This window comes from Oncorhynchus nerka, linkage group LG14 (genome assembly GCF_034236695.1).
Source record: "Oncorhynchus nerka isolate Pitt River linkage group LG14, Oner_Uvic_2.0, whole genome shotgun sequence".
In the NCBI taxonomy this organism is placed as follows: Eukaryota; Metazoa; Chordata; class Actinopteri; order Salmoniformes; family Salmonidae; genus Oncorhynchus; species Oncorhynchus nerka.
Genome location: NC_088409.1, coordinates 43,423,698 through 43,450,705, shown reverse-complemented (window position 1 = coordinate 43,450,705; position 27,008 = coordinate 43,423,698). Strand labels below are relative to the sequence as shown.

The 27,008-nt window shown below is 42.1% G+C and overlaps 1 protein-coding gene across 1 annotated transcript; it reads left to right on the top strand.

Moving 5' to 3' along the window:
• The first annotated feature begins 4,145 nt into the window (after positions 1–4,145).
• Positions 4,146–19,671, top strand: LOC115141167 (serine/threonine-protein kinase Nek8-like). Its single transcript, XM_029679865.2, has 5 exons — positions 4,146–4,214; positions 10,725–10,870; positions 17,573–17,711; positions 17,901–18,008; positions 18,195–19,671. The coding sequence occupies exons 2-5, from the start codon at positions 10,725–10,727 to the stop codon at positions 19,401–19,403; spliced, it is 1,602 nt and encodes a 533-aa protein (XP_029535725.2). The 5' UTR covers positions 4,146–4,214; the 3' UTR covers positions 19,404–19,671.
• The last annotated feature ends 7,337 nt before the right edge of the window (positions 19,672–27,008 follow it).

Here is a 27,008-nt window from a genome sequence, read left to right as displayed (position 1 = left end):
TTTCTGGGAGCCCCAGGCTATACCATTATTGATACACCCTAATTAGCATAATAATATTCATTGCAATTCTGACTGGCACCCAAGTTCATAGACCATTTTATTTTAATGAAAAACACCATAAACGTATTATTTTATGACCTCGGTTTATCATGCGAAGCCTAAAAAAAAAAACTGTTTAGGCTATTCGATGGAGACCGAGACCTCCGCTTTGAAAAGGTCTAAACTTCAATCCAATTTTGTAGGCTAGAATAGGCTACTCTAGATAGCATTATCAAAGACTATGCTAACTTTATGGGGTTAGTTTTCACCTTTCCTCTGTGACAGTATTATCGGAGGAAAATTATCGGGCTTCTGCGTGCAACATGTCTACAAAGTTCAGAAATAGCTTAGCAGGCCGTATAGGCTATTCCGAGCACGATAATGAACATTAAAATCATACAAGTTAAGTTAGATGACATATTTGAATGTAGACTTAGTCAGCTTTGTGATAATAATAATACGCATTGTTGCGAAGTTTGAGTGAGCCCAGTACGTGTCAATTGTCAGGTACAGCCTACAGTATGCTTTAACCTACTTTCAAGGAAATAGACATGCGGGACCGGACAATACAGATGTTGTGGCGAAAATCTCCCCCCTGCCAGAATTTCTGCTCTTCACTCCGTTGTCAGTTTAGCCTACATTTCACTGATCTTAGTTTGGCTATTTGTTCCAAGTGTATGTGGCGGTTCTCGCTTTTAACCCCCCCTTCCACGCCCGCACCAGAGGGCGCCCCGTGCCTCCGCTGGCAAGATGCCGCCCTGGGTGGCTACCCATGTTGCCCGTACCTAAATCCGCTACTGATTTTGTATTAGTCTATAAATAAATCTCTTTGCCAAAATTCGTCATCTCTCCCATGTCTTATTCGACTAGTATTTTTGAAAGTGTATGGATAATAATTCAGCTATAGTGTTCTGAAATTGCTTGCCAACATTTTTCTCCCTCCTATGTGTTTAATATAACATACCAGAACATGCATACATGAATTATTCATTTCGGTTGCCTATCCTGACATGAAGTTTGTTCTGCAGAAAGTATTAGACTCTGATGTGTGCCACAGAAAGTATTTGACTCTGATGTGTGTCACAGAAAGTATTTGACTCTGATGTGTGTCACAGAAAGTATTTGACTCTGATGTGTGTCACAGAAAGTATTTGACTCTGATGTGTGTCACAGAAAGTATTTGACTCTGATGTGTGTGTGTGTGTGTGTGTGAGGGGGGGGGAGATTGTTTGATCCTTATATAAAGAGTTATTTAACTTGATTGAAATTTGATAAACATCTCCTCCTCCTGGTGTTTCAAATGTACATGGGCATAATAGGTCTATTCAGATTAGCCTACAAATACAGCTGTATTTCATATAGAAAAGCAGTTGTAAAGGGCTCTTCTACAGGGGCAAGGAATAAAGGCTGCTAAACTTTGTTAGGTGAAAAGGTTCTACCTGGAACCATAAAGGGTTCTTCTACATGGACAAGCTGAACGACCCTTGGACCCTTGGTTTTCCTCTGACACCACCTGGTATAGAGGCCCTGGATGGCAGGAAGCTTTGCCCCAGTGATGTACTGGGCCGTACACACTACCCTCTGTAGTACCTTGCAGCTGGAGGCCGAGCAGTTCCCATACCATACCAGGCAGTGATGCAACCAGTCAGGATGCTCTCGATGGTGCAACTGTAAAAAAAAAAATGTTAGGAGCTGAGGACCCATGACAAGTCTTTTCAGTCTCCTGAGGGGGAATAGGCTTTGTGCCCTCTTCACGGCTGTCTTGGTGTGTTTGGACCATGATAGTTTGTTGGTGATGTGGACCAAGGAACTTGAAGCTCTCAACCTGCTCCACTACAGCCCTGTCGATGAGAATGGGGGTGTGCTCGGTCGTCCTTTTCCTGTAGTTCACAATCATCTCCTTTGGCTTAATCACATTGAGGTTGTTATCCTGGTACCACACAGCCACGTCTCTGACCTCCTCCCTATAGGCTGTGTCATCGTTGTCGGTGATCAGGCCTACCACTGTTGTGTCATTGGCAAACGTAATGATGGTGTTGGAGTCGTGCCTGGCCTGCTGAAATGTGAATTCATCTTCCAGTGTCTGTCTGGTGGAAAGCAGACTGAACCAGGTTTTCCTCTAGGATTTTACCTGTGTTTAGCTCTATTCTGTTTATTTTTTATCCAGAAAAAATCCCCAGTCCTTAACAATTACAAGCATACCCATAACATGACACAGCCACCAATATGCTTGAACATATTGAGAGTTTCGATTTGCCCCAATCATAACATGTATTCAGGACAAAGTTAAATGCTTTGCAATTTGTTTTTGCAGTATTACTTTAGTGCCTTGTTGCAAACAGGATGCATGTTTTGGAATATTTGTATTATACAGGCTATCTGCTTTCACTCTGTCAATTAGGTTAGTAATGTGGAGTTAATACAATGTTGTTGATCCATCCTCAGGAGAAAACTATCACAGCAATTAAACTCTGTAACTGTTTTAAAGTCACCATTTTCCTCATTGTGAAATCCCTGAGCCGTTTCCTTCCTCTCTAGAAAGTTAGGAAGGACTCCTGTATCTTTGTAGTAACTGGGTGTATTGATACACCATTCAAATTGTAATTAATAACTTAATGCTTAAAGGGATATATTCAATGTCTGCTTTTTTTTTTTTTTACCCATAGGTGCCCTTCTTTGCGAAGCTTTGGAAACCCTCCCTGGTCTTTGTGGTTGAATCTGTGTTTCAAATTCACTACTCGAATGAGTCACCATAAAGTTAATTGTATGTGTGGGGTACAGAGATGAGGCAGTCATTGTAAAATAATGTAAAACACTGCTATTACGCACAAGAGTGCGTCCATGCAACTTATTATGTGACTTGTTAAGCACATTTTTACTCCTGAACTTATTTTGGCTTGTCATAACAAAGGGGTCGAATACTTATTGACCCAAGACAATTCAGCTTTTCTTTTTTTTATCAATTTGAAGAAAGAAAACATCGAAAACATAATTCCACTTTGACATGATGGGTTATTGTGTATAGGCCAGTGGCAAAAACATCTAAATTGAATCATTTTACAATTCAGCCTGTAACACAACAAAATGTGGGAAAAAATCAAGCGGTCTGTATACTTTCTGATGGCACTGATTATTAGTCACTCTTCAAGTTAGGCTGTCCGTTAGGCTGCACATAACAATAAAGGCTCATTGCAGTCATAAAGTGTTGTCATGTGCACTAATGAAGGGATACCAAGAGATACCCCTAATTGGGTGAAGAACAGAACCCAGCAGTGTATGTATTATAGAGCAGCAGCATTAGGATGGTCAATAACTGAATCATGTAACATTTTTGTCCCATAAAAACATTCAGCTGATCATGTCGCATTTGAATCCATGGCTCAACTCCTGGCACACTTTCTCTATGTATTATAATACATCTGGCGGACCACCCGAGAGGTGGGACACGAACTGGGTTGAGCAGAGTAGCTTAGTGCTACAACCAACGTTTTGTTTTGGAAAAATGACTTGTGTCATGCACAAAGTAGATGTCCTAACTGACTTGCCAAAACTATAGCTTGTTAACAAGAAATTTGTGGAGTGGTTGAAAAACAACTTTTAATGACTCCAACCTAAGTGTATGTAAACTTCCGACTTCAACTGTATATAGCTTCTTACTTTCTCCAGTTGTTTTCATTTATTATTTTTATTTATTGTGTGTTTTTCTACCATATTAAATGTTTTTGTGCTACATTGATATTGATTACTAACTACATTGCTGGGTTTGGAGCTTGCAAGAAAGGCATTTCACTGTACTTGTGCACGTGGCATAAAAAGCTCGAAACTTAAACTGTGGAAACTTGCAAGGGTTAAAGAGCCCAATATACATCAAAGCACCAGCTCCCCCGCCAAGACCTCCATGCGCTCTCGGCTCTGCCTTATATCAGTTTCTCAGAGTCCCGGGCAGAGTTTAGCAAGCAGGAACAGGTACGAGCAATTAGTTCATTATTTGGACATGTCTTTCCTTGCAAGCTGTCCTACAGTTTCATCACAGCATGACACCAGATAAAGGGGCGTGACTACTTTAGGGGTGGGGCAGAGGAGAGGTAAAAAACACAGACAACTGTGTTCTCTCATGTTTAGACCTGACACAGCAAGACAGCAGCCATTCCTGAGCTAAACAAACGGCGTTATAGGTAAGGATCCTTTTATTTTAAGATGATATAAACTGTATTTGATTAACTTCCCATTTATAACAAGCATTAAGGAAATGTTGCGTGTTGTATCAATGTCCAATTAAATGTAAGTATCTACTAGAGAGGATTGCAAATGTTATTGCCTATCATGAGGCATTAAAAACACATCTATATCCGGTTTCTAGAGGTGTCAGCGTTATTTGCCCAATGTGGCCATTTGTGTAAAGGCAATGTCAGGAGAGCTGCACATTGGTGGGGGGGAAATCATTTTCATATTCTGCATACTTTACAGTGCCTTTAGAAAGTATTCTCACCGCTTGACTTTTGCAAAATGTTGTTGTGTTACAGCCAGGATTTGAAATAGATTCATTTAGATTTTTTTTCACTGTCCTACGTACAATACTCCATAATGTCAATGTGGATTTATGTTTTTTGACATTTTTGCAATTGATAAAAAAATGAAAAGCTCAAATGTCTTGAGTCAATAACTATTCAATTATGTTCAGGAGTAAAAATGTGCTTAAGTCACATAAGTTGCATTGACTCACTATGTGTGCAATAATATTGTTTAACATGATTTTTGAATGACCTCATCTCTGTACCCCACACATACAATTATCTGAAAGTTTCCTCAGTGAAGCAGTGAATTTCCAAAACAGATTCAACCACAAAGACCCTGAAAGTTTTCCAATGCCTCGCAAAGAAGGGCACCTATTGTTTTTTTTATTTTTTAAACAACAGACAATGAATATCCCTTTGAGCATGGTGAAGTTATTAATTACACTTTGGATGGTGTATCAATATTCCCAGTCACTACAAAGATGCAGGCATCCTTCCTAACTCAATTGCTGGAGAGGAAGGAAACCGCTCAGAGATTTCACCATGAGGCCAATGGTGACTTTAAAACAATGGCTATAATAGGGGAACATGACTGAGGATGGATCAACAACATTTTAGTTCCTTCACAATATTAACCTAATTGATGGAGTTAAAAGAAGGAAGCCTGTACAGAATAAAACATATTCCAAGACATGCATCCTGTTTGCAACAAATCACTAAAGTAATATCGCAAAATATGTGGCAAAGCAATTAACATTTTGTTTGGGGCAAATCCAATACAACACAATACTGAGTACATATTTTCAAGCATAGTGATGGCTGCATCATGTTATGTGTATGCTTAAGGACTGTGGAGTTTTTCAGGATAAAAAAAGAAACGGAATGGAGCTAAGCACAGGCAAAATTCTAGAGGAAAACCTGGTTCAATCTATTTTCCACCAGACACTGGGAGAGTCATTCACCTTTCAGCAGGACAATAACCTAAAACACAAGGCCAGATATACACTGGAGTTGCTTACCAAGAAGACAGTGAATGTTCCTGAGTGGCTGAGTTACAGATTTGACTTAAATCTATTTGCAATTCTATGGCAAGACCTTAAAATGGTTGTCTAGAAATGATCAACAACCAATTTGGCAGAGCTTGAAGAATTTTGAAAAGATTAATGGGCAAATGTTGCACAATGCAGGTGTGGAAAGCTCTTAGAGACTTACCCAGAAAGACGTACAGCTGTAATCACTGTCAAATGTTATTCTACAAAGAATTGTCTCCGGGGTGTGAATACTTAGAGATGCGTATTTCTGTATTTCATTTTCAATACATTTGCAAAATTAAAAAATAACATGTTTTCACTTTGTCATTATGGGCTATTGTGTGTAGATGGGTGAAATTTGAGGCTGTAACACAACAAAAAGTTAAGGAGTGTGAATACCTTCTAAAGGCACTGTACATGCTCATAGTTTAGAAATTCCCTCTTTGCTTGAATAGCATGAGCTATGAATTCATTATTGTAATGTGTGGTCACTCCCAAGATAAGATCTTTTCAAATAATTGTAGTGTTGGGAACAGAAATAGGGACCAAAATATACTGTATTTCATGGCAGGCCACAAATGGTAACTAAAAGGTATTTACCTATCTTGATGTATGTCCCTCAGACAGCTTTGCTCCTATACATCATAATCTACACTGAGTGTACAAAACATTAGGAACACCTTCCTACTGAGTTTTACCCCCTTTTGCCCTCAGAACAGCCTTAATTCGTCGGGGCATGGACTCTACAATGTGTCAAATGCGTTCCACAGGGATGGTGTCCCATGTTGACTCCAATACTTTCCACAGTTGTGGATGTCCTTTGGGTGGTGGACCGTTCTTGATACACACGGGAAACTGTTGAGTGTGCAAAACCCAGCAGCATTGCAGTTCTTGACACCACTCAAACCGGTGCACCTGGCACCTACTAACATACCCCTTTCAAAGGCACTTTCATATTTTATCTTGCCCATTCACTGTCTGAATGGCACACATACACAATCCATGTCTCATTTGTGTCAATGCAAAAAAAAAATCATTCTTTAACCTGTCTCTTCCCCTTCATCTACACTGATTTGAAGTGGATTTAACAGTCGACCTTGAGATCATAGCTTTCACCTGGTCAGTCTGTCATGAAAAGAGCCGTTTTGTACACTCAGTGTATATTGTTACTATGCCAATGAATGACAAATGGATGGTACACAACACAGGATGTGACTTTTTGTTCCTGTGTAGAGTATGAAATAACGTGTTTGACAATTTTACCCAGCTGGCATAAATAGGGTACTGCTCTATCTGGGAGTGCCTCAATTATAGTTGGTTGATTTTGAATGGATTAGAATACCAGTTTAGAATTAACCGAATTTCCACCTTACTATATGAGAAACTGAAATTGTCCAGATACCCATACTACATACAGTTGAGGTCGGAAGTTGACATACACTTAGGTTGGAGTCATAAACTAATTTTTCAACCACTCCACAAATTTCTTGTTAACAATCTATAGTTTTGGAAAGTCGGTTAGGACATCTACTTTGTCCATGACACAAGTAATTTTTCCAACAATTGTTTACAGACAGATTATTTCACTTACCATTCACTGTATCACAATTCCAGTGGGTCAGAAGTTTACATACACTAAGTTGACTGTGCCTTTAAACAGCTTGGAAAAGTCCAGAAAACATCATCATGGCTTTAGAAGCCTCTGATAGGCTAATTGACATCATTTGAGTCAATTGGAGGTGAACCTGTGGATGTATTTCAAGGCCTACCTTCAACGTCAGTGCCTCTTTGCTTGACATCATGGGAAAATCAAAAGAAATCAGCCAAGACGTCAGAAAAAAATGTGTAGACCTCCACAAGTCTACACATTTCCAAACACCTGAAGGTACCACATTCATCTGTACAAACAATAGTACGCAAGTATAAACACCATAGGACCACACAGCCGTCATATCACTCTGGAAGGAGATGCGTTCTGTCTCCTAGATATGAATGTACTTTGGTGCGAAAACTTCAAATCAATCGCAGAGCAACAGCAAAGGACCTTGTGAAGATGCTGTGGAGGAAACGGGTACAAAAGTGTCTATATCCACAGTAAAACAAGTCCTATATCGACATAACCTGAAAGGCCGCTCAGCAAGGAAGAAGCCACTACTCCAAAACCGCAATAAAAAAGACAGACTACGGTTTGCAACTGCACATGGGGACAAAGATGGTACTTTTTGGAGAAATGTCCTCTGGTCTGATGAAACAAAAATAGAACTGTTTGGCCGTAATGACCATCGTTATGTTTGGAGGAAAAAGGGGGAGGCTTGCAAGCCGAAGAACACCATCCCACTGTGAAGCATGGAGGTGGCAGCATCATGTTGTGGGGGGGCTTTGCTGCAGGAGGGACTGGTGCACATCACAAAATAGATGGCATCATGAGGATAGGAAATTATGTGGATATATTGAAGCAACATCTCAAGACATCAGTCAGGAAGTTAAAGCTTGGTCGCAAATGGGTCTTCCAAATGGACAATGACACCAAGCATACTTCAAAGTTGTGGCAAAATGGCTTACCGACAACAAAGTCAAGGTATTGGAGTGGCCATCACAAAGCCCTGACCTCAATCCTATAGAACTTTTGTGGGCAGAACTGAAAAAGCATGTGCGAGCAAGGAGGCCTACAAATCTAACTCAGTTACACCAGCTCTGTCAGGAGGAATGGGCCAAAATTCACCAAACTTATTGTAGGAAGCTTGTGGAAGGCTACCTGAAACATTTGACCCAAGTTAAACAATTTAAAGGCAATGCTACCAAATAGTAATTGAGTGTATGTAAACGTCTGACCCACTGGGAATGTGATGAAAGAAATAAAAGCTGAAATAAATCATTTTCTTTACTATTATTCTGACATTTCACATCATTTAAGTAAAGTGGTGATCCTGACCTAAGACAGGGAATTTTTACTATGATTAAATGTCAAGAATTGTGAAAAACTGAGTGTAAATGTATTTGGCTAAGGTGTATGTACATTTCTGACTTCAGCTGTGCTTAAACTGCATACTTTGTACTCATCGTTGCATGCTATTTAGTACATACCATTTAGTAAAAAGTATGCCATATGCCACCGCCACAGTGTAGTAGTGACTCCTGATTGGCTGAGTAGGTGGGGTGGGACCGAGTGCGGGTAGATTTTTCCAAATTCAACAGACATGCATGCTTTAACCAGCCTGATAATAGCTATTTTATATAATTTCCAATTTGATTAATTTCTGTAAACTCTGAATAGGAGTGGAGTTATAAGCCTCCTCTGCTAGTTATAGGCTGACTATCGCATTCGACCCCGTAGCCCATATAGCATCTATCCTATTTAGAAAGGACTGAAGACAGAAAAATATCATTTGGTTCCATTTCAACATATTTATTAGTGAAACCAAGTAACCTAGTACACACATCAAAACATTTCAAATGTTCAAATCAAAAGGCTATTGCACAGAAAAACGTGGATAGTCAGGTGCATCGCAAATTCAGAATCACTGGACAGCAACATAATTAACAAAAGCACTTATCATTGGGAACAAGATCAGAAGGACTGCTAAGGCTTGATCAATAAAGTAAATAAATAGGTAGTCTAGCCTACAAAACTAAAACAATCCATATGTTCAAAATCAAAAGGCCTGATTTAACGATGACATCAATAATGACATCATGCTGAGTCCCCGGTGCAGACACATTCAGAAAGAGCTCTGAGGAAGGTCAAGAGAAAAATAAAAACTTTTCAGTGAGAAAACAGAAATCCACTTTTTGGATTTAAAAATTAATAAAAGATAAAGCTTCTGTTTTCAAAGATGTAACCTACGATGCAATACAGTGATCATTTTAAGGAGAACAAAAACTACTTTGCCTACATTTGAACACTACCACAGAGGCTTTGCTTTTTGGCATCTTCACAATTAGGTATCCTAGTTTTGTTGTTTGGCTACCTGAAGAGAACTAGGACCTATCACTGGCAGCCCACCTCTTCCAATGCATTGTGGAAAAGAGTGGATTGTATATAAACCATACTCGATTTTCACAAATGCACATATTAAAACATATTTTGTAATACTGACAATGCCTCATGTGCGACTGCGCTGTTTCCTCGCTATTTGTTGATTTCGCTAGGGCATTCCCATATATACAATGGTGTAAAGTAGCCTAAGTAAGTAAAAAAAATACTTTAAAGTACTACTTAAGTAGTTATTTGCGGTATTTTTACTTTATTTTACTATTTCTATTTTTGACAACTTTTACTTACACTAGATTCCTAAAGAAAATAATGTACTTTTTACTCCATGCATGTTCCCTGACACCCAAAAGTACTCGTTACATTTTCAATGCTTGACAAGACAGGAACAGAACATCCTGGTCATCCCTACTGCCTCTGATCTGGTGGACTCACTAAACACACATGCTTTGTTTGCCAAATATGTATAAGTGTTGGAGTGTGCTCCTGGCTATCCATAAAATAAATACAGGAAAATTGTACTGGTTGGTTTGCTTAATATCAGTCATTTGAAATGATTTATACTTGAACTTTTGATACTTAAGTATATTTTAGCATTGGTATTTACTTTTGAAACAAGTGAATTTAAAACCAAATACTTTTAGACTTTTGCTGAAGTAGTATTTCACTGTGTAACTTTCACTTTTACTTGAGACATTTTCTATTAAATTAAGTTATCTTTACTTTTACTCAAGTATGACATTTGGGTTATTTTTCCACCATGCCCATATCTAATTGATTTGTCAAAGCCCAAATGAGTATGACATCTAGGCATTTAAAGTATAATCGATTTTCAAAATGTTGCTTACTATTAAACTTGACTTTTTCACATACTCAAACAGCCTACTATTTTGGACAGTTGCAACACTGTTTGCTTTAGTTCCTAGTCAGACACATCCTTCTCTCCCACTCCATTATAATCTTGGAATTCTCTCTTTGTCTTTGTAACTTTGATAGAATTGACTCTGTAGGGTGTACTTACAGTTACTTACCCTAACACCAGTACTATAACAAATGTTATGTAGAGGTGAATGCTTTAGTCGTTTTTTGGTCAACATTTTTCTAATTTCTGATCTTGACCTCACTGCCCACTCCCCACCAAACCCCTAGATGGCATACTCCACCAAAACTCTTGCTGCTGGCTCGTTTGGGAAGGTATACAAGGAGAAATACAATGACAACTGGGCTGCAATCAAGAAGGTGCCACAACACTTAATCAATAGGAGAGACCTGGAGAGAGAGTGTCAAGTATACAAGTGAGTATGACAGACAATGTGCTATCATGGTATGTTGCTAAAAGGGTGATATCAGCCCAGAGGGAAAGTATTTTGATCAGTGGTCTTTTTTTCATCTCTGAAGAAAAATGGGAAATCTCAATTTTGTATAATTTAGTGATCCCTTATATATGAACGGTTTCTCCTAAGATAATTCATTCTTGAAATCTTCAGGAGACAAATGAGCTTGAATTGAGACTTCCATTTGAGAAGCATGAGAAATAGATGAGATCTTATCATTGTCTCCACATGAGCTCATTAATGTCTCATTTATTGCGCCAGAAAAGCCTTTTTGAGCATCAAGGAGATATATACACAGTGATGTAAAGTACTTAAGTAAAAACACTTTACAGTACTACTTAAGTAGTTTTTTGGGGTACTATTTATATTTTTGACTACTTTTACTTCACTACATTCCTTAAGAAAATATTGTACTTTTTACTCCATACATTTTCCTTGACACCCAAAAGTGCTCGTTATATTTTGAATGCTTAGCAGTAAGGGATTTACGCACTTATCAACCTAACATCCCTGGTCATCCCTACTACCTCTGATCTGGCGGACTCCCTAAACACACATGATGTCTGAATGTTGTGCAGGTGACTTTCTGTAAATAAAAAATACAAGAAAACGGTGCCATCTGGTTTGCTAAATTGAAATTATTTATACTTTTACTTGTGATACAGTATATCTTTCTTTTTTTTACCCTGTTTACTCCCCAATTTCATGGTATCCAATTGTTTTGTTTTTTAGTAGCTACTAGTTTGTCTCATCGCTACAACTCCAGTATGGGCTCGGGAGAGAGGAAGGTCGAAAGCCATGCGTCCTCCAAAACACAACCCAACCAAGCCGCACTGCTTCTTAACACAGCGTTTATTGTGATTCAATGTTCCAAACATGACCATACGTCTGCTACAGTGAGACGAGTGAGCCATGAGAAGAGAAGTTTTGATCCGTCATAGAAATAAATGCCGAAAACAAATTGAATCCCTTTTTGTGCAGGTACAGCCAACTAGCGCAAAAAAATAATATTGTGGCATTTTCATAATGATTCAATATAGTGTCAAAGATAATATCCTGATATGTAACTGTATATATTTTTTGCCACATCACTATTGGGGTTGTCCCGATGCCAAAATATTACCCACAAAACAATGTGTGTGAAAGTATCACGATACCACTGCAAAGCCTTTTTGTCACTGATATTCACATCTCGTATCAATATAACTCCGAATTTTACTTCACGCTATTCACAAATAGCACAAATATATGCCTGTGGTAGCTGCTGTGGTTGTGTGAGTAGTGGTTACAGGGTCTGCCGTGGTCTCTGTAGCCCAAGCTGACTCATCTGTAGACCCTTTCCCCTCGCTCTGAGTGGCGGGAATACTTAGAGGAAGAGTTGGCCTCCTGGTAAGATCACCTTCTAGAGACGATCCCACCTGAGTCGCTGTCCCACTCTCTGTCCCTGTCGGCCTGGGTTGCAAGGGGTGGAGAAGGCATTTCAGGGTGCTGTGCCATGTGCTGTTCAGCCCCTTCAGCGTTAGGATATGCGGGGTAGAGCAGGGGGCTTGTTAGGACGGAAGGGTGCAGTAGGTGGGTGACCCCTGTGATAGGGGTCTTCAGAAGGTGCATGGGGGTCCTCCAGATAAAGGGGATCTTTATCCCGGGTTGGAGCGAGCGGTCGCATCTGCACTCGGTCCGCAGGTAGTATTACATTTCATTACAGTACAACGGTTTGATTTGTCTAATCTTAGCAATTTCTTCTTAGCTAGCTACATAGCCGTCTTTGTATCATAGATAATTGCGTAATTATCGTATTTCGTCGTCCTAACGCAGTCTACACTGCCCTGCAGCTAGCCAGCTAGCTAACGTCCACCGTTAGCTAGTCCACCGTCTACCGATTAGCAGCACAACTATTACACTCAACTGAACGACTTGATTAGTGTAGTGTTAGCTAGCTACATAGTTGTCTTTGCTGTCTTCGTATCCAAGATAATTGTGTAGTTTAGAGTGTGTAGTTTTAGAGTGATTATCTTAATTTACCGAGGTTAGCTAGCCAGCTATTTGTCGTCCTTAACGTAGGAGACACTGCTAGCTAGCCAACAGCTAGCCAACGTCTACCGAACAGAACTTCCGCACTCAACAATCCGGTCGCATTTCGCTTCGCTCCACAGGTAGTATCACATTTTTCATTTCATTTCATTACAGTACAACGGCTTGATTTGTTTGATCGTAGCTAGCTACATAGCTAGCTACATAGCCGTCTTTGTATCAAAGATAATTGTGTAGTCTAGAGCGATTTCCTAGGTTAGCTAGCCAGCTATTGTCGTTCTTTTAACGCAACGTAACGTAATCAACACTGCTAGCTAGCCAGCTAGCCCCGAATAGCAGCACAGTAGAAACTATTACACTCAACGGAACGACTTGATTAGTGTAGTGTCAACAACGCAGCCACTGCCAGCTAGCCTACATAGTCAACAACGCAGCCTCTGCCAGCTAGCCTACTTCAGCAGTACTGTATCATTTTAATCATTTTAGTCAATAAGATTCTTGCTACGTAAGCTTAACTTTCTGAACATTCGAGACGTGTAGTCCACTTGTCATTCCAATCTCCTTTGCATTAGCGTAGCCTCTTGTGTAGCCTGTCAACTATGTGTCTGTCTATCCCTGTTCTCTCCTCTCTGCACAGACCATACAAACGCTCCACACCGCGTGGCCGCGCCACCCTAATCTGGTGGTCCCAGCGCGCACGACCCACGTGGAGTTCCAGGTCTCCGGTAGTCTCTGGAACTGCCGATCTGCGGCCAACAAGGCAGAGTTCATCTCAGCCTATGCCACCCTCCAGTCCCTCGACTTCTTGGCACTGACGGAAACATGGATCACCACAGACAACACTGCTACTCCTACTGCTCTCTCTTCGTCTGCCCACGTGTTCTCGCACACCCCGAGAGCTTCTGGTCAGCGGGGTGGTGGCACCGGGATCCTCATCTCTCCCAAGTGGTCATTCTCTCTTTCTCCCCTTACCCATCTGTCTATCGCCTCCTTTGAATTCCATGCTGTCACAGTTACCAGCCCTTTCAAGCTTAACATCCTTATCATTTATCGCCCTCCAGGTTCCCTCGGAGAGTTCATCAATGAGCTTGATGCCTTGATAAGCTCCTTTCCTGAGGACGGCTCACCTCTCACAGTTCTGGGCGACTTTAACCTCCCCACGTCTACCTTTGACTCATTCCTCTCTGCCTCCTTCTTTCCACTCCTCTCCTCTTTTGACCTCACCCTCTCACCTTCCCCCTACTCACAAGGCAGGAAATACGCTCGACCTCATCTTTACTAGATGCTGTTCTTCCACTAACCTCATTGCAACTCCCCTCCAAGTCTCCGACCACTACCTTGTATCCTTTTCCCTCTCGCTCTCATCCAACACTTCCCACACTGCCCCTACTCGGATGGTATCGCGCCGTCCCAACCTTCGCTCTCTCTCCCCCGCTACTCTCTCCTCTTCCATCCTATCATCTCTTCCCTCTGCTCAAACCTTCTCCAACCTATCTCCTGATTCTGCCTCCTCAACCCTCCTCTCCTCCCTTTCTGCATCCTTTGACTCTCTATGTCCCCTATCCTCCAGGCCGGCTCGGTCCTCCCCTCCCGCTCCGTGGCTCGACGACTCATTGCGAGCTCACAGAACAGGGCTCCGGGCAGCCGAGCGGAAATGGAGGAAAACTCGCCTCCCTGCGGACCTGACATCCTTTCACTCCCTCCTCTCTACATTTTCCTCTTCTCTCTCTGCTGCTAAAGCCACTTTCTACCACTCTAAATTCCAAGCATCTGCCTCTAACCCTAGGAAGCTCTTTGCAACCTTCTCCTCCCTCCTGAATCCTCCTCCCCCCCCTCCTCCCTCTCTGCAGATGACTTCGTCAACCATTTTGAAAAGAAGGTCGACGACATCCGATCCTCGTTTGCTAAGTCAAACGACACCGCTGGTTCTGCTCACACTGCCCTACCCTGTGCTCTGACCTCTTTCTCCCCTCTCTCTCCAGATGAAATCTCGCGTCTTGTGACGGCCGGCCGCCCAACAACCTGCCCGCTTGACCCTATCCCCTCCTCTCTTCTCCAGACCATTTCCGGAGACCTTCTCCCTTACCTCACCTCGCTCATCAACTCATCCCTGACCGCTGGCTACGTCCCTTCCGTCTTCAAGAGAGTGAGAGTTGCACCCCTTCTGAAAAAACCTACACTCGATCCCTCCGATGTCATCAATTACAGACCAGTATCCCTTCTTTCTTTTCTCTCCAAAACTCTTGAACGTGCCGTCCTTGGCCAGCTCTCCCGCTATCTCTCTCAGAATGACCTTCTTGATCCAAATCAGTCAGGTTTCAAGACTAGTCATTCAACTGAGACTTCTCTTCTCTGTATCACGGAGGCGCTCCGCACTGCTAAAGCTAACTCTCTCTCCTCTGCTCTCATCCTTCTAGACCTATCGGCTGCCTTCGATACTGTGAACCATCAGATCCTCCTCTCCACCCTCTCCGAGTTGGGCATCTCCGGCGCGGCCCACGCTTGGATTGCGTCCTACCTGACAGGTCGCTCCTACCAGGTGGCGTGGCGAGAATCCGTCTCCACACCACGTGCTCTCACCACTGGTGTCCCCCAGGGCTCTGTTCTAGGCCCTCTCCTATTCTCGCTATACACCAAGTCACTTGGCTCTGTCATAACCTCACATGGTCTCTCCTATCATTGCTATGCAGACGACACACAATTAATCTTCTCCTTTCCCCCTTCTGATGACCAGGTGGCGAATCGCATCTCTGCATGTCTGGCAGACATATCAGTGTGGATGACGGATCACCACCTCAAGCTGAACCTCGGCAAGACGGAGCTGCTCTTCCTCCCGGGAAGGACTGCCCGTTCCATGATCTCGCCATCACGGTTGACAACTCCATTGTGTCCTCCTCCCAGAGCGCTAAGAACCTTGGCGTGATCCTGGACAACACCCTGTCGTTCTCAACTAACATCAAGGCGGTGGCCCGTTCCTGTAGGTTCATGCTCTACAACATCCGCAGAGTACGACCCTGCCTCACACAGGAAGCGGCGCAGGTCCTAATCCAGGCACTTGTCATCTCCCGTCTGGATTACTGCAACTCGCTGTTGGCTGGGCTCCCTGCCTGTGCCATTAAACCCCTACAACTCATCCAGAACGCCGCAGCCCGTCTGGTGTTCAACCTTCCCAAGTTCTCTCACGTCACCCCGCTCCTCCGCTCTCTCCACTGGCTTCCAGTTGAAGCTCGCATCCGCTACAAGACCATGGTGCTTGCCTACGGAGCTGTGAGGGGAACGGCACCTCAGTACCTCCAGGCTCTGATCAGGCCCTACACCCAAACAAGGGCACTGCGTTCATCCACCTCTGGCCTGCTCGCCTCCCTACCACTGAGGAAGTACAGTTCCCGCTCAGCCCAGTCAAAACTGTTCGCTGCTCTGGCCCCCCAATGGTGGAACAAACTCCCTCACGACGCCAGGACAGCGGAGTCAATCACCACCTTCCGGAGACACCTGAAACCCCACCTCTTTAAGGAATACCTAGGATAGGATAAAGTAATCCCTCTCACCCCCCTTAAAAGATTTAGATGCACTACTGTTCCACTGGATGTCATAAGGTGAATGCACCAATTTGTAAGTCGCTCTGGATAAGAGCGTCTGCTAAATGACTTAAATGTAAATGTAAATGTTGTATGCCCCCACTGAGGAGGAGACAGCCGGTCAACAGCCCAGCGCTGTATCTGGAATGTCTGACAGAAACACAATGACAGAAAGAGGGTTTAGATTAAACAAAAGTTGCCACATTTAATATTGTGATCATAATGAATAGAAAAAAAGATAGACAATACCAGTCAAAAGTTTGGACACACCTACTCATTCAAGGGTTTTTCTTTATTTGTACTATTTTCTACATTGTAGAATAAGGGTGAAGACATCAAAACCATGAAATAACACATGAAATCATGTAGTAAGCAAAAAAGTGTTAAACAAATCAAAATGTATTTTAGATTTGAGATTCTTCAAAGTAGCCACCCGAGAGAAAGGCCATTATGTATTATTCCAGCCCAATACATGGCAGCAATGTATGTGCAAAGTTTTAGACTGATCCAATGAACCATTTCATTTATGTTCAAAATTTGGTACCAAGACTGCCCAAATGTGCCTAAATGGTTTATTAATAAGTTCCTAACTGTGCACTCTCCTCGAACTATAGCATGGAATTCTTTCACTGTAACAGCTGCTGTAAATTGGACTGTGCCGTTAGATTAACAAGAATTTAAGCTTTCTGCCAATATCAGATATGTCTATGTCCTGGGAAATGTTCTTGTTACTTACAACCTTATGCTAATCGCATTAGCCTACATTAGCTCAACCATCCGCGGGGACCAACCGATCCTGTAGAGGTTAAGTAGACATTTTGAAATGTAAGAAAATGCTCTTAGTCTCATTTTGGTGTTAAAGAGATATAATTTGTGTCTAGGAGAAACAAAGGGGGAAAAGATGGTCTCTTCTTGGACTTTGCTTTGCTATAGGAGAGATGGTGCTGATGAAGGTCACTACAGAAGTGATTAGTTGTGCTGTCTGTAGACTCCAATGCCCTCAACTCTTTCTCCCCATTTTCTTTCACACTTTGTCTGTGATCTGGGACTCCAGTAAAGCGATTCATCCTAACATAGTGAAGCTTCTGGGTAATCCAACACTCAAGGACTCTAAGTGGATCATCCCCATGGAGTTCATCTTTGGAGAGGAACTGGAGACAACCATCTTCAAATCACAAAAATCTAAAATACAGGTAGGTCTATGGATCCCACTGCTGCCACCAAACACACATGTGACAGTGTTGATGAAGTTCACAGAAAAACTCATATTTGATAAATAAATATCTAAGCCTACAGGATTTTCAGGGGGTGTTCCAAACATTATCACAAAAAAGTGCAAGTTAACTCATCAGTTGGTAATGAAAGCCTTTGATCTCCCACAGTTAACTCCATCTATAAAGGCCACCATCATCACAGGCATGTGTGAAGGACTGCTTCACCTACACAGCAAAGATATCGTCCATCAAGACCTCAAGCCTGAGAACATCATGGTGAGACAGGCATTATAATGGTTTTTGTTGTTTTAATGTTCTTCATTAATTATGCAAGACTTCCGAAGCAGTAGTTAATCTGTTATTGGGAATAAAGGACGCTAAATTATTTAGCATTATCACGCTAAATGCTTCGATTAGATATAAAACTATATTTTTCCATCCCTTTCAAATGATCTCTTCCAGGTAGAGCATGACACTCACAGAGCTGTGATCATTGATATGGGACTGGCCAAATTCTTCCGCAATGGCCTAAATTCTGCCGTGGATATGGGCAACGAGGCCTACTCTCCACCTGAGGTCCTGCAGAGGCGGGGCCACCGAGACCAGCGTTCGGACGTGTGGGCTATGGGTAAAATCATTGCTGAACTCTGTGCCAGAGTCAGGCTGCACACCCCCAGTGTCTGTCCGGCTAAGATCCATGAAATCCTCAGTCTCCAAGGACAGCAGTACTGTAACGCTGTCTGTAGGATGGTGCAGAGTGACCCCACAGTGCGAGCCACCATGGCCGGGATCATGCCAGATATACGAAAGGCAGTGGGAGGTGGCAACACCGAGGAACAACAAAGAGGACATCTTCCGACACCCTTTCCTTACACTGAGATAAAAGTCACATCGCCACGTCCTCAAGCTCCTGTACAGCAATCACTCCCTCTATCAAGAGCTGAGTGCGCAGCCTCACCAAGGCCTGAGGTCAAGACGCTAGTGCGAGCTCCTGTGCGAGCACCTTCTCCATCGATATGGGAGCGTGCAGCCTTGCCAAAGACTGAGGTCAAGACTGAGGTCAAGACAACACTGCAACCACAACCCATACAGCGTTCACCTTCCCCGTCAAGGTGGGAGCGTGCAGCCTTGCCAAAGACTGAGGTCAAGGCGACACTGCAACCACAACCCGTACAGCGTTCACCTTCCCCATCAAGGTGGGAGCGTGCAGCCTTGCCAAAGACTGAGGTCAAGGCGACACTGCAACCACAACCCGTACAGCGTTCACCTTCCCCGTCAAGGTGGGAGCGTGCAGCCTTGCCAAAGACTGAGGTCAAGGCGACACTGCAACCACAACCCGTACAGCGTTCATCTTCCCCGTCAAGATGGGAGCGTGCAGCCTCTCCAAATCCTGAAGTCAAGAACTCATCATCTCCCCTTCCAAAGGTAGACCAGGGTAATGCACTGGTTCCATCAGGCATGGTTCAACCCAGTCAAGATATCATGAAACAGCTTCTCTACGAAGAGGCCTTGAAGGGTCTCCCATGCCCACTCCCAACAACGGGCAAGGTGCGAATCCGCCGTTATGAGCAAAGGAATGGGGAAGTGGAGTCTTGGGAGCAAAAGGAGGTGGAGACTGAAGGAGGGAGGATAGTCAAGTTTGAGGATGTGATGTTTAACAACAAGTCATAAGTAGGTTATTGAGAGGTTGTGAAATAGTTGCGAGTTGATTTGACTCTGCTTCTGAAATAGTTGGGAGTTGATTTGACTCTGGTCACTCCCCTTATAGCCTTCATTGTAAAAGTCTGACATTTTTATGGAGAAGGGGAAGAGTATATTTGGGAGATGGGACAAACTAATGTAAGAATTCTAACATCCAGTGAAACTATACCAGATGTACTGTGCCTAAAAACAAAGTGGCACAATATCCCACAACTTGAGACCCCCCCCCCCCCCCCCCGAAAAAGACTATTAACAACAAAAGTTTTCTTGCACTGGTAAGAAGGAAACCTTTGAGTGAGTTAAGGTTGAGTAAGGATTTAGGGATGATCTTGAAAGTACTATCACTTCTTCTAATGCTACATCATGTTACAGTATGGCTACAATGTTGCACAACTGGTTAGGTGACAGTGTACAGAGGCACATGGAGTCAAATAACTATCTGTGAATGTTTTTGAAAACTTTTTGTTTTGGGAATCTCATCCTTGTTGCAAATCAGTTGATTCTTTAGTTCTATATCATACATTTGACTGTGTACATACAGTACCAGTCAAAAGTTTGGGCACTCCAACTCATTCAAGGGTTTATCTTTTCTATTTACTATGTTCTACATTGAGGAATAATAGTGAAGACATCAATACTTTGAAATAACACATATAGAATCATGTAACAACCAAAAAAGTGTTAAACAAATCAAAATCTATTTTATATTTGAGATTCTTCAAAGTAGCCACCCTTTGCCTTGATGACAGCTTTGGCATTCTCTCAACCAGATTCACCTGGAATGCTTTTCCAACAGTCTTGAAGGAGTTCCCACACATGCTGAGTACTTGTTGGTTGCTTTACCTTCACTCTGCGGTCTAACTCATCCCAATCCATCTCAATTTGGTTGAGGTCGGGTGATTGTGGAGGCCAGGTCATCTGATGTAGCACTCCATCGCTCTCCTCCTTCTTGCTCAAATAGCCCTTACACAGCCTGGAGGTGTGTCGGGTCATTGTCCTGTTGAAAAACAAATGATAGTCCCGCTAATTGCTAACCAGATGGGGTGGTGTATTGCTGCAGAATGCTGTGGTAGCCATGCGGGTTAAGTGTGCCTTGAATTCCAAATAAATCACAGACAGTGTCACCAGCAAAGCACCCCCACACACCATCACACCTCCTCCTCCATGCTTCACAGCGGGAACTACACATGCAGAGATCATCAGTTCACCTACTCTGCATCTTACAACGACATGACGGTTGGAACCAAAAGTCTAAAATTTGGACTTGTTAGACCAAGGACAGATTTCCACCAGTCTAATGTCCATTGCTCGTGTTTCTTGGCCCAAGCAAGTCCCTTCTTCTTATTGGTGTCCTTTAGTAATGGTTTCTTTGCAGGAATTTGACCATGAAGGCCTGATTCACACAGTCTCCTCTGAACAGTTGATGTTGAGATGTGTCTGTTACTTGAACTCTGTGAAGCATTTATTTGGGCTGCAATCTGAGGTGCAGTTAACTCTGATGAACTTATCCTCTGAAGCAGAGATAACTCTGAGTCTTCCTTTCCTGCGAGCCAGTTTCATCATTGCGCTTGATGGTTTTTGCGACTGACTGCACATGAAGAACCTTTCAAAGTTCTTGAAATGTTCCGAATTGACTGACCTTTATGTCTTAAAGTAATGATGGACTGTCCTTTCTCTTTGCTTATTTGAACTGTTCCTTCAGTAATATGGACTTGGTCATTTTACCAAATATACCACACCTACCGTGTCACAACACAACTGCTCAAACGCATTAATTTGTGGAATTTCTTTCCTGCATTTTAACAAAGCACACCTGTTAACTGAAATGCTTTCCAAGTGACTACCTCATGAAGCTGGTTGAGAGAATGCCAAGTGTGAAAAGCTGTCATCAAGGCAAAGTGCAGCTACTTTGAAGAATCTCAAATAAAAAATAGATTTTGTTTGTTTAACACTTTTTTGGTTCCTACATGATTCCATATGTGTTATTTCATAGTTTTGATGTCTTCACTGTTATTCTAGAAAATAGTTTAAAAAAATGTAAAAACCATTGAATGAGTAAGTTGTCCAAACTTTTGACTGGTACTATAATAATAAGCATTTGTTTTGTATCATCTAAGACAAAAAGTTGTTACATTTTTTTTACTCTTAAGAATTAAAGCATATATTTATGAAAATGACTGTGTTATCCTCTTTACAACAACAGTGTTCAAAATAACCTTTTGCAAGACTGTTAACCAGAGCTGTGTTCAGCAACAGAAACAGTGTCCCACACAGTTCATCCACTTCATCCCGTCAGAAGGAACTTCAATGGTGTTTGAGTAATCATTTTGTGAATCAATCATTGTATAAAGTCACTCTGGACTGTGCAGGCTTCATTGAGAGAAGAAAAATTAAATCAGAAGTATCACATTGTCAGTGAGCTCCATCTTCTGGCGCAGGCACCCTGGACATTATATCCACATCATAATGGAGTGAAAGTCAAGTTCAACATCGACTGAAGCCAAAGAGCGCACATACAGACATGATAATACGACATCACGATATGATAATAAACCATGGCATGAAGTGATAAAAGGTACATACTGTACAGTACATGTAGCATACGTCTTACGAATCACTACACAAGCATACGCTTTAGCATGCTTCAGGAAACTCAAATGTGAAGTCCTGCTGTGGTGGTCTGTGTGTGGATCTCTGTACATCCCACTCATCTAATACAGGGTCTCTGTGTCATGCATAATCAGGCTTCATATGGAGTAGAAAAGGTAAAGACATAGACTACATAGTGAAGCAGGTCATCCACGAGATTCCTGGATCAGATAGTAGCGCACACACAAAACTCAACATACCTGCAGTCAGTGGAAGCCCATCTATCCCTATTGTCAGCATGCAACCACATGCACAGCTATCAGACATCCAATGTTTCTTTCTCACGTTATTTGACGCTATTTAGGCTTGCCATAACAAAGGGCTTGAATACTTATTGACTCAAGACATTTCAGCTTTTAATTTTTAATTAATTTGTAAACATTTCAAAAAACATAATTCCACTTTGACATGGGGTATTGTGTGTAGGCCAGTAGCAAATCTCAATTGAATCCTTTTTAAATTCAGGCTGTAACACAAAAATGTGGAATAAATCAAGGGGTATGAATACTTTCTGAAGGCAATGTAATTGGTGGAACGACCCATATGCTACTGCATTATCAGTGGCTGAAAGAGGTTTTTCATGTATTTATTCTATCAACTAGTCTTGCTATCACTAGAAACCGGTTCCATTCATAAATCTCGACATGAAGTTTAATCAAAAGTAAAGTGAAAGGACAAATAGAACAAGACAGGGTTTCTAAGGCAACAGTGTTTTCAGGAGCAACTCTGGTGCTGTAGATACAGTATATTTAAGCAAAAAGCCCTGAGGGGGTGTGTTATATGGCCAATATACTACGGCTAAGGGTTGCCTGGATATAGCACTTAGCCATGGTATATTGGCCATATACCACAAACCCCTGAGGTGCCTTATTGCTATTATAAACTGGTTACCAACTGAATTAGAGTAGTAAAAATATATGTTTTGTCATACACGTGATGTGCAGGGAGGGGTATGAGGAAATGGATGTAGTGCCAGTTGAAGTCGGAAGTTTACATACACTTAGGTTGGAGTCATTAAAACTTGTTTTTCAACCAATGACACAAGTAATTTTTCCAACAGTTTACAGACAGATTATTTCACTTGTAATTCACTGTATCACAATTCCAGTGGGTCAGACGTTTACATACACTAAGTTGGCTGTGCCTTTAAACAGCTTGGAAATTCCAGAAAATGATGTCATGGCTTTAGAAGCCTCTGATAGGCTAACTTACATCATTTGAGTCAATTGGAGGTGTACCTGTGGATGAATTTCAAGGCCAACCTTCACCTCATCTTGTTAATGTGTGAAAGTTACATTTTCGAAAAAATATTTTAGAATTTTGATCACTGCCTTTTCAGTGGAATGTTGTTGAGGGGTTCTGCTAGCGGAACGCCTGCGCTAGAAAGGTTAATGGTCTTACTCTTATAGGCTACGGAGAGCGAGATCACACAGAACAGCTAGTACTCTCATGCATGGTTCAGTGTTGCTTGCCTCGAAGCAAGCATTAGAAGGCATTTCACTCCTCTGGTAGGCTTGCGTCGCTGGGCAGCTCGTGACTGAGTTTCCGTCGTATCCGTCGAGCATCAGAGCCGGAAAAGTAGAATGCGATCTTAGTCCTGTATCAACACTTTACCTGTTTGATGGTTCGTTGGACGTCGTAGCAGGATTTCTTATAAGAGTCCTGATTAGTGTTATGGTCTTTGAAAGCAGCAGCTCTAGCCTTTAGCTCAGTGCGGATGTTGCCTGTAATCCATGGCTTCTGTTTGGGGTATGTACATATGGTCCAGGGTTTCCGTGAGGAAAATGTGGCACCGGATAACATTTACTGGCCATTTGAGAAATTTACCAGACCCATGTGCACTGGGTGCATAACTCAAAATGTAATTTGCAGAAAAACACCATTATAAACAGCGCACATGATAAAGCACCATTCTAAACAGCACACCTGATAGCGGTTCCATATCCTCTACGCCAGGTATCCCAAACCGGGGTACTGGGTTTATTGCAATGGACTAATTTCCTCATATGAACTGTAACTTAGTAAAATCTTTGAAATTGTTGCGTTTATATTTTTGATCAGAATAGATATTATTCTAGTTATTATAGACCAGGTAACAACAGGGATATGTGCAATGCTGTCGGGGGTACGCCAAATAAAAATGTGATCAACATTTTTATTTATTTTTAAGACCATTCATATTTTCCAACGGGGCTATACATTTGGGTGAGCTTTTTTCTCACATGAGTAGCCTCGTTTCACTGCCAAAAATACAATTAAACCATCTAGTGTTCAGCAAAATAACAACACAATGTCAAATACGGGTAGCTTAGACAAATAATTAACAACCAATCACATTAACTGTTACTCTCTCGCGGGAATTCCATTAATGGTCCGTATGTAGCCAAACGTAGCTGCTGCTCATTCCTGTTTGCTCGAAAATGCATAAATAATTTTAAAAAGTAAGACCCACGTCCATAGAGACACATGTCAGCTCTACTGGTAGTACTGCTACTACCGGCAGTACTACACCTGCACCTGTCGACAACACAAGTTGTTCTGCTTCTACGAGCACATGAAGTGCTAGCATCAGTAATTCTATATTTGTTGTTAGCCCAGCTAGCATGGACACTGACAGTTGTGAATCCGAAGCAGCCAAAGAGCTACTGCCCCCTTACCCGGGAAAGCACCGAACAACAGACAGGGACGTTGGACCACCGAAGAGACGCAAATATGATGAGAACTATATTGATTTTGGGGTTCACTTATATTGGGAGTAGTGCCTTTCCTCAGCATGTTACAGTGTGTACTATCAAAAAGTACTATCACAACTCGATGAAACATTCACTCTTGCGCAGACATTTAGAAACAAAACATTTTGGAGCGAGAATTAAGATGACTTTCGAGAAGTAAGACATGTATAAAAGCAACAGATACCATTAATAAGAAGGGGCTAGAAGCGTCTTATATGGTGAGCTACCGAGTGGCTAGGACAGGCAAGCCCCATACTATTGTGGAGGACTTAATTCTTCCTGCTGCCACGGATATGGCTGGGACAATGCTGGGGAAAAGGCTCCCCAAAAAATATAGACTATCTTCATCAAACAACAGTTTCACGACGCATCAGTGACATGGCAGCAGATGTTTTGAAACAATTACTGCTTCGCATACAAGCCAGTGAATTCGATGTGTTACAGCTGGATGAGTCAACAGACGTGGCGGGCCTGGCACAGCTCCTGGTATATGTCTGTTACGTTTATGGGGGGTCAATTAAGGAAGGCATCCTCTTCTGCAAACCACTGGAAACCAGAACAACAGGAGAGGATCTTTTTAAAGTACTGGACAGCTTTGTGACATCAAATGGACTTTGGTGGTCAAGATGTGTTGGTATCTGTACTGATGGCGCAAAAGCCGTGTCAGGGAGACATAGTGGAGTAGTAACACGTGTGCAAGCAGTTGATCCCGACACCACTTGGGTACACTGCAGCATCCACCGAGAGGCTCTTACTGCCAAGGGAATGCCTAACAGCTTGAACAACATTTTGGACACTACAGTGAAAATGGTTAACTTTGTTAAAGCAAGGCCCCTGAACTCTCATGTATTTTCTGCACTATGCAATGATATGGGTAGCGACCATTTAACACTTTTACAACATATAGAAGTTTGCTGTTAATCAAGTGGCAAAGTATTGACATGTTTTTTTAAATTGAGAGACAAGCTTAAAGTTTTCTTTGCTGACCATCATTTTCACTTGTCTGACCGCTTGCATGATGACGAGTTTCTCACACAACTGACCTATCTAAGTGATGTTTTTTCTCGCCAGAATGATCTGAATCTAGGATTACAGGGACTCTCTGCAACTATATTCAATGTGCGGGACAAAATTGAGGCTAAGATTAAGAAGTTGGAGCTCTTCTCGGTCTGCAATAACAAGGACAACACACAGGTCTTTCCATCATTGTATGATTTCTTGTGTGCAAATGAACTCAAGCTTATGGGCAATGTCAAATGTGATATAGCGAAGCACCAGAGTGAGTTGGATGCGCAATTATGCAAGTACTTTCCCAAAACGGTTAACTCAAACAACTGGATTTGTTATCCCTTTCCTGCCCTGCTTCCAGTCCACTTACCAATATCTGAACAAGAGAGCCTCATCGAAATTTGCCACAAGAGAGCCTCATCGAAATTGCAACAAGCGGTTCTGTGAAAATGTAAAATTGGTTTTCTGGATTGGGTTACGCTCAGAGTATCCTGCCTTGGTAAAAGACGCTGTTAAGACACTGATGCCCTTTGCAATCACGTACCTATGTGAGAGTGGATTCTCCACCCTCACTAGCATGAAAACTAAATACAGGCACAGCTTGAGTGTGGGAAATGATTTAAGACTGAGGCTCTCTCTAATACAACCCAAGATTGCAGAGTTATGTGCATCCTTTCAAGCACACCCTTCTCATTAACCTGTGGTGAGTTCGTCACAATTTTCAATGAACAAATAAAGTTTAATATGTTAGATGGCTAAAATAAAGAGCAAAATGATTGATTATTATTATATTATTATTTGTGCTCTGATCCTATAAGAGCTCTTTGTCACTTCCCACGAGCCAGGTTGTGACAAAAACTCACACTCATTCTTATGTTTAATAAATGTATTGTATATTGTGTGTGTGGCAGGCTTACAATGATGGCAAAAACATTTGAGAGTGCGCTGACTATGGTGCTAGAGGGGGTACGCAGCTGGAGGTTGAATATTTGAAGGGGTACGGGACTGAAAAAGGTTTGGGAACCACTGCTCTTTATGGTAGAGTGGCCAGACGGAAGCCACTTTTCAGTAATAATCACATGACAACCCGCTTGGAGTTTGCCAAAAGGCACCTAAAGACTCTCGACCATGAGAAACAAGATTATCTGGCCTGATGAAACCAAGATTGAACTTTTTGGCCTGATTG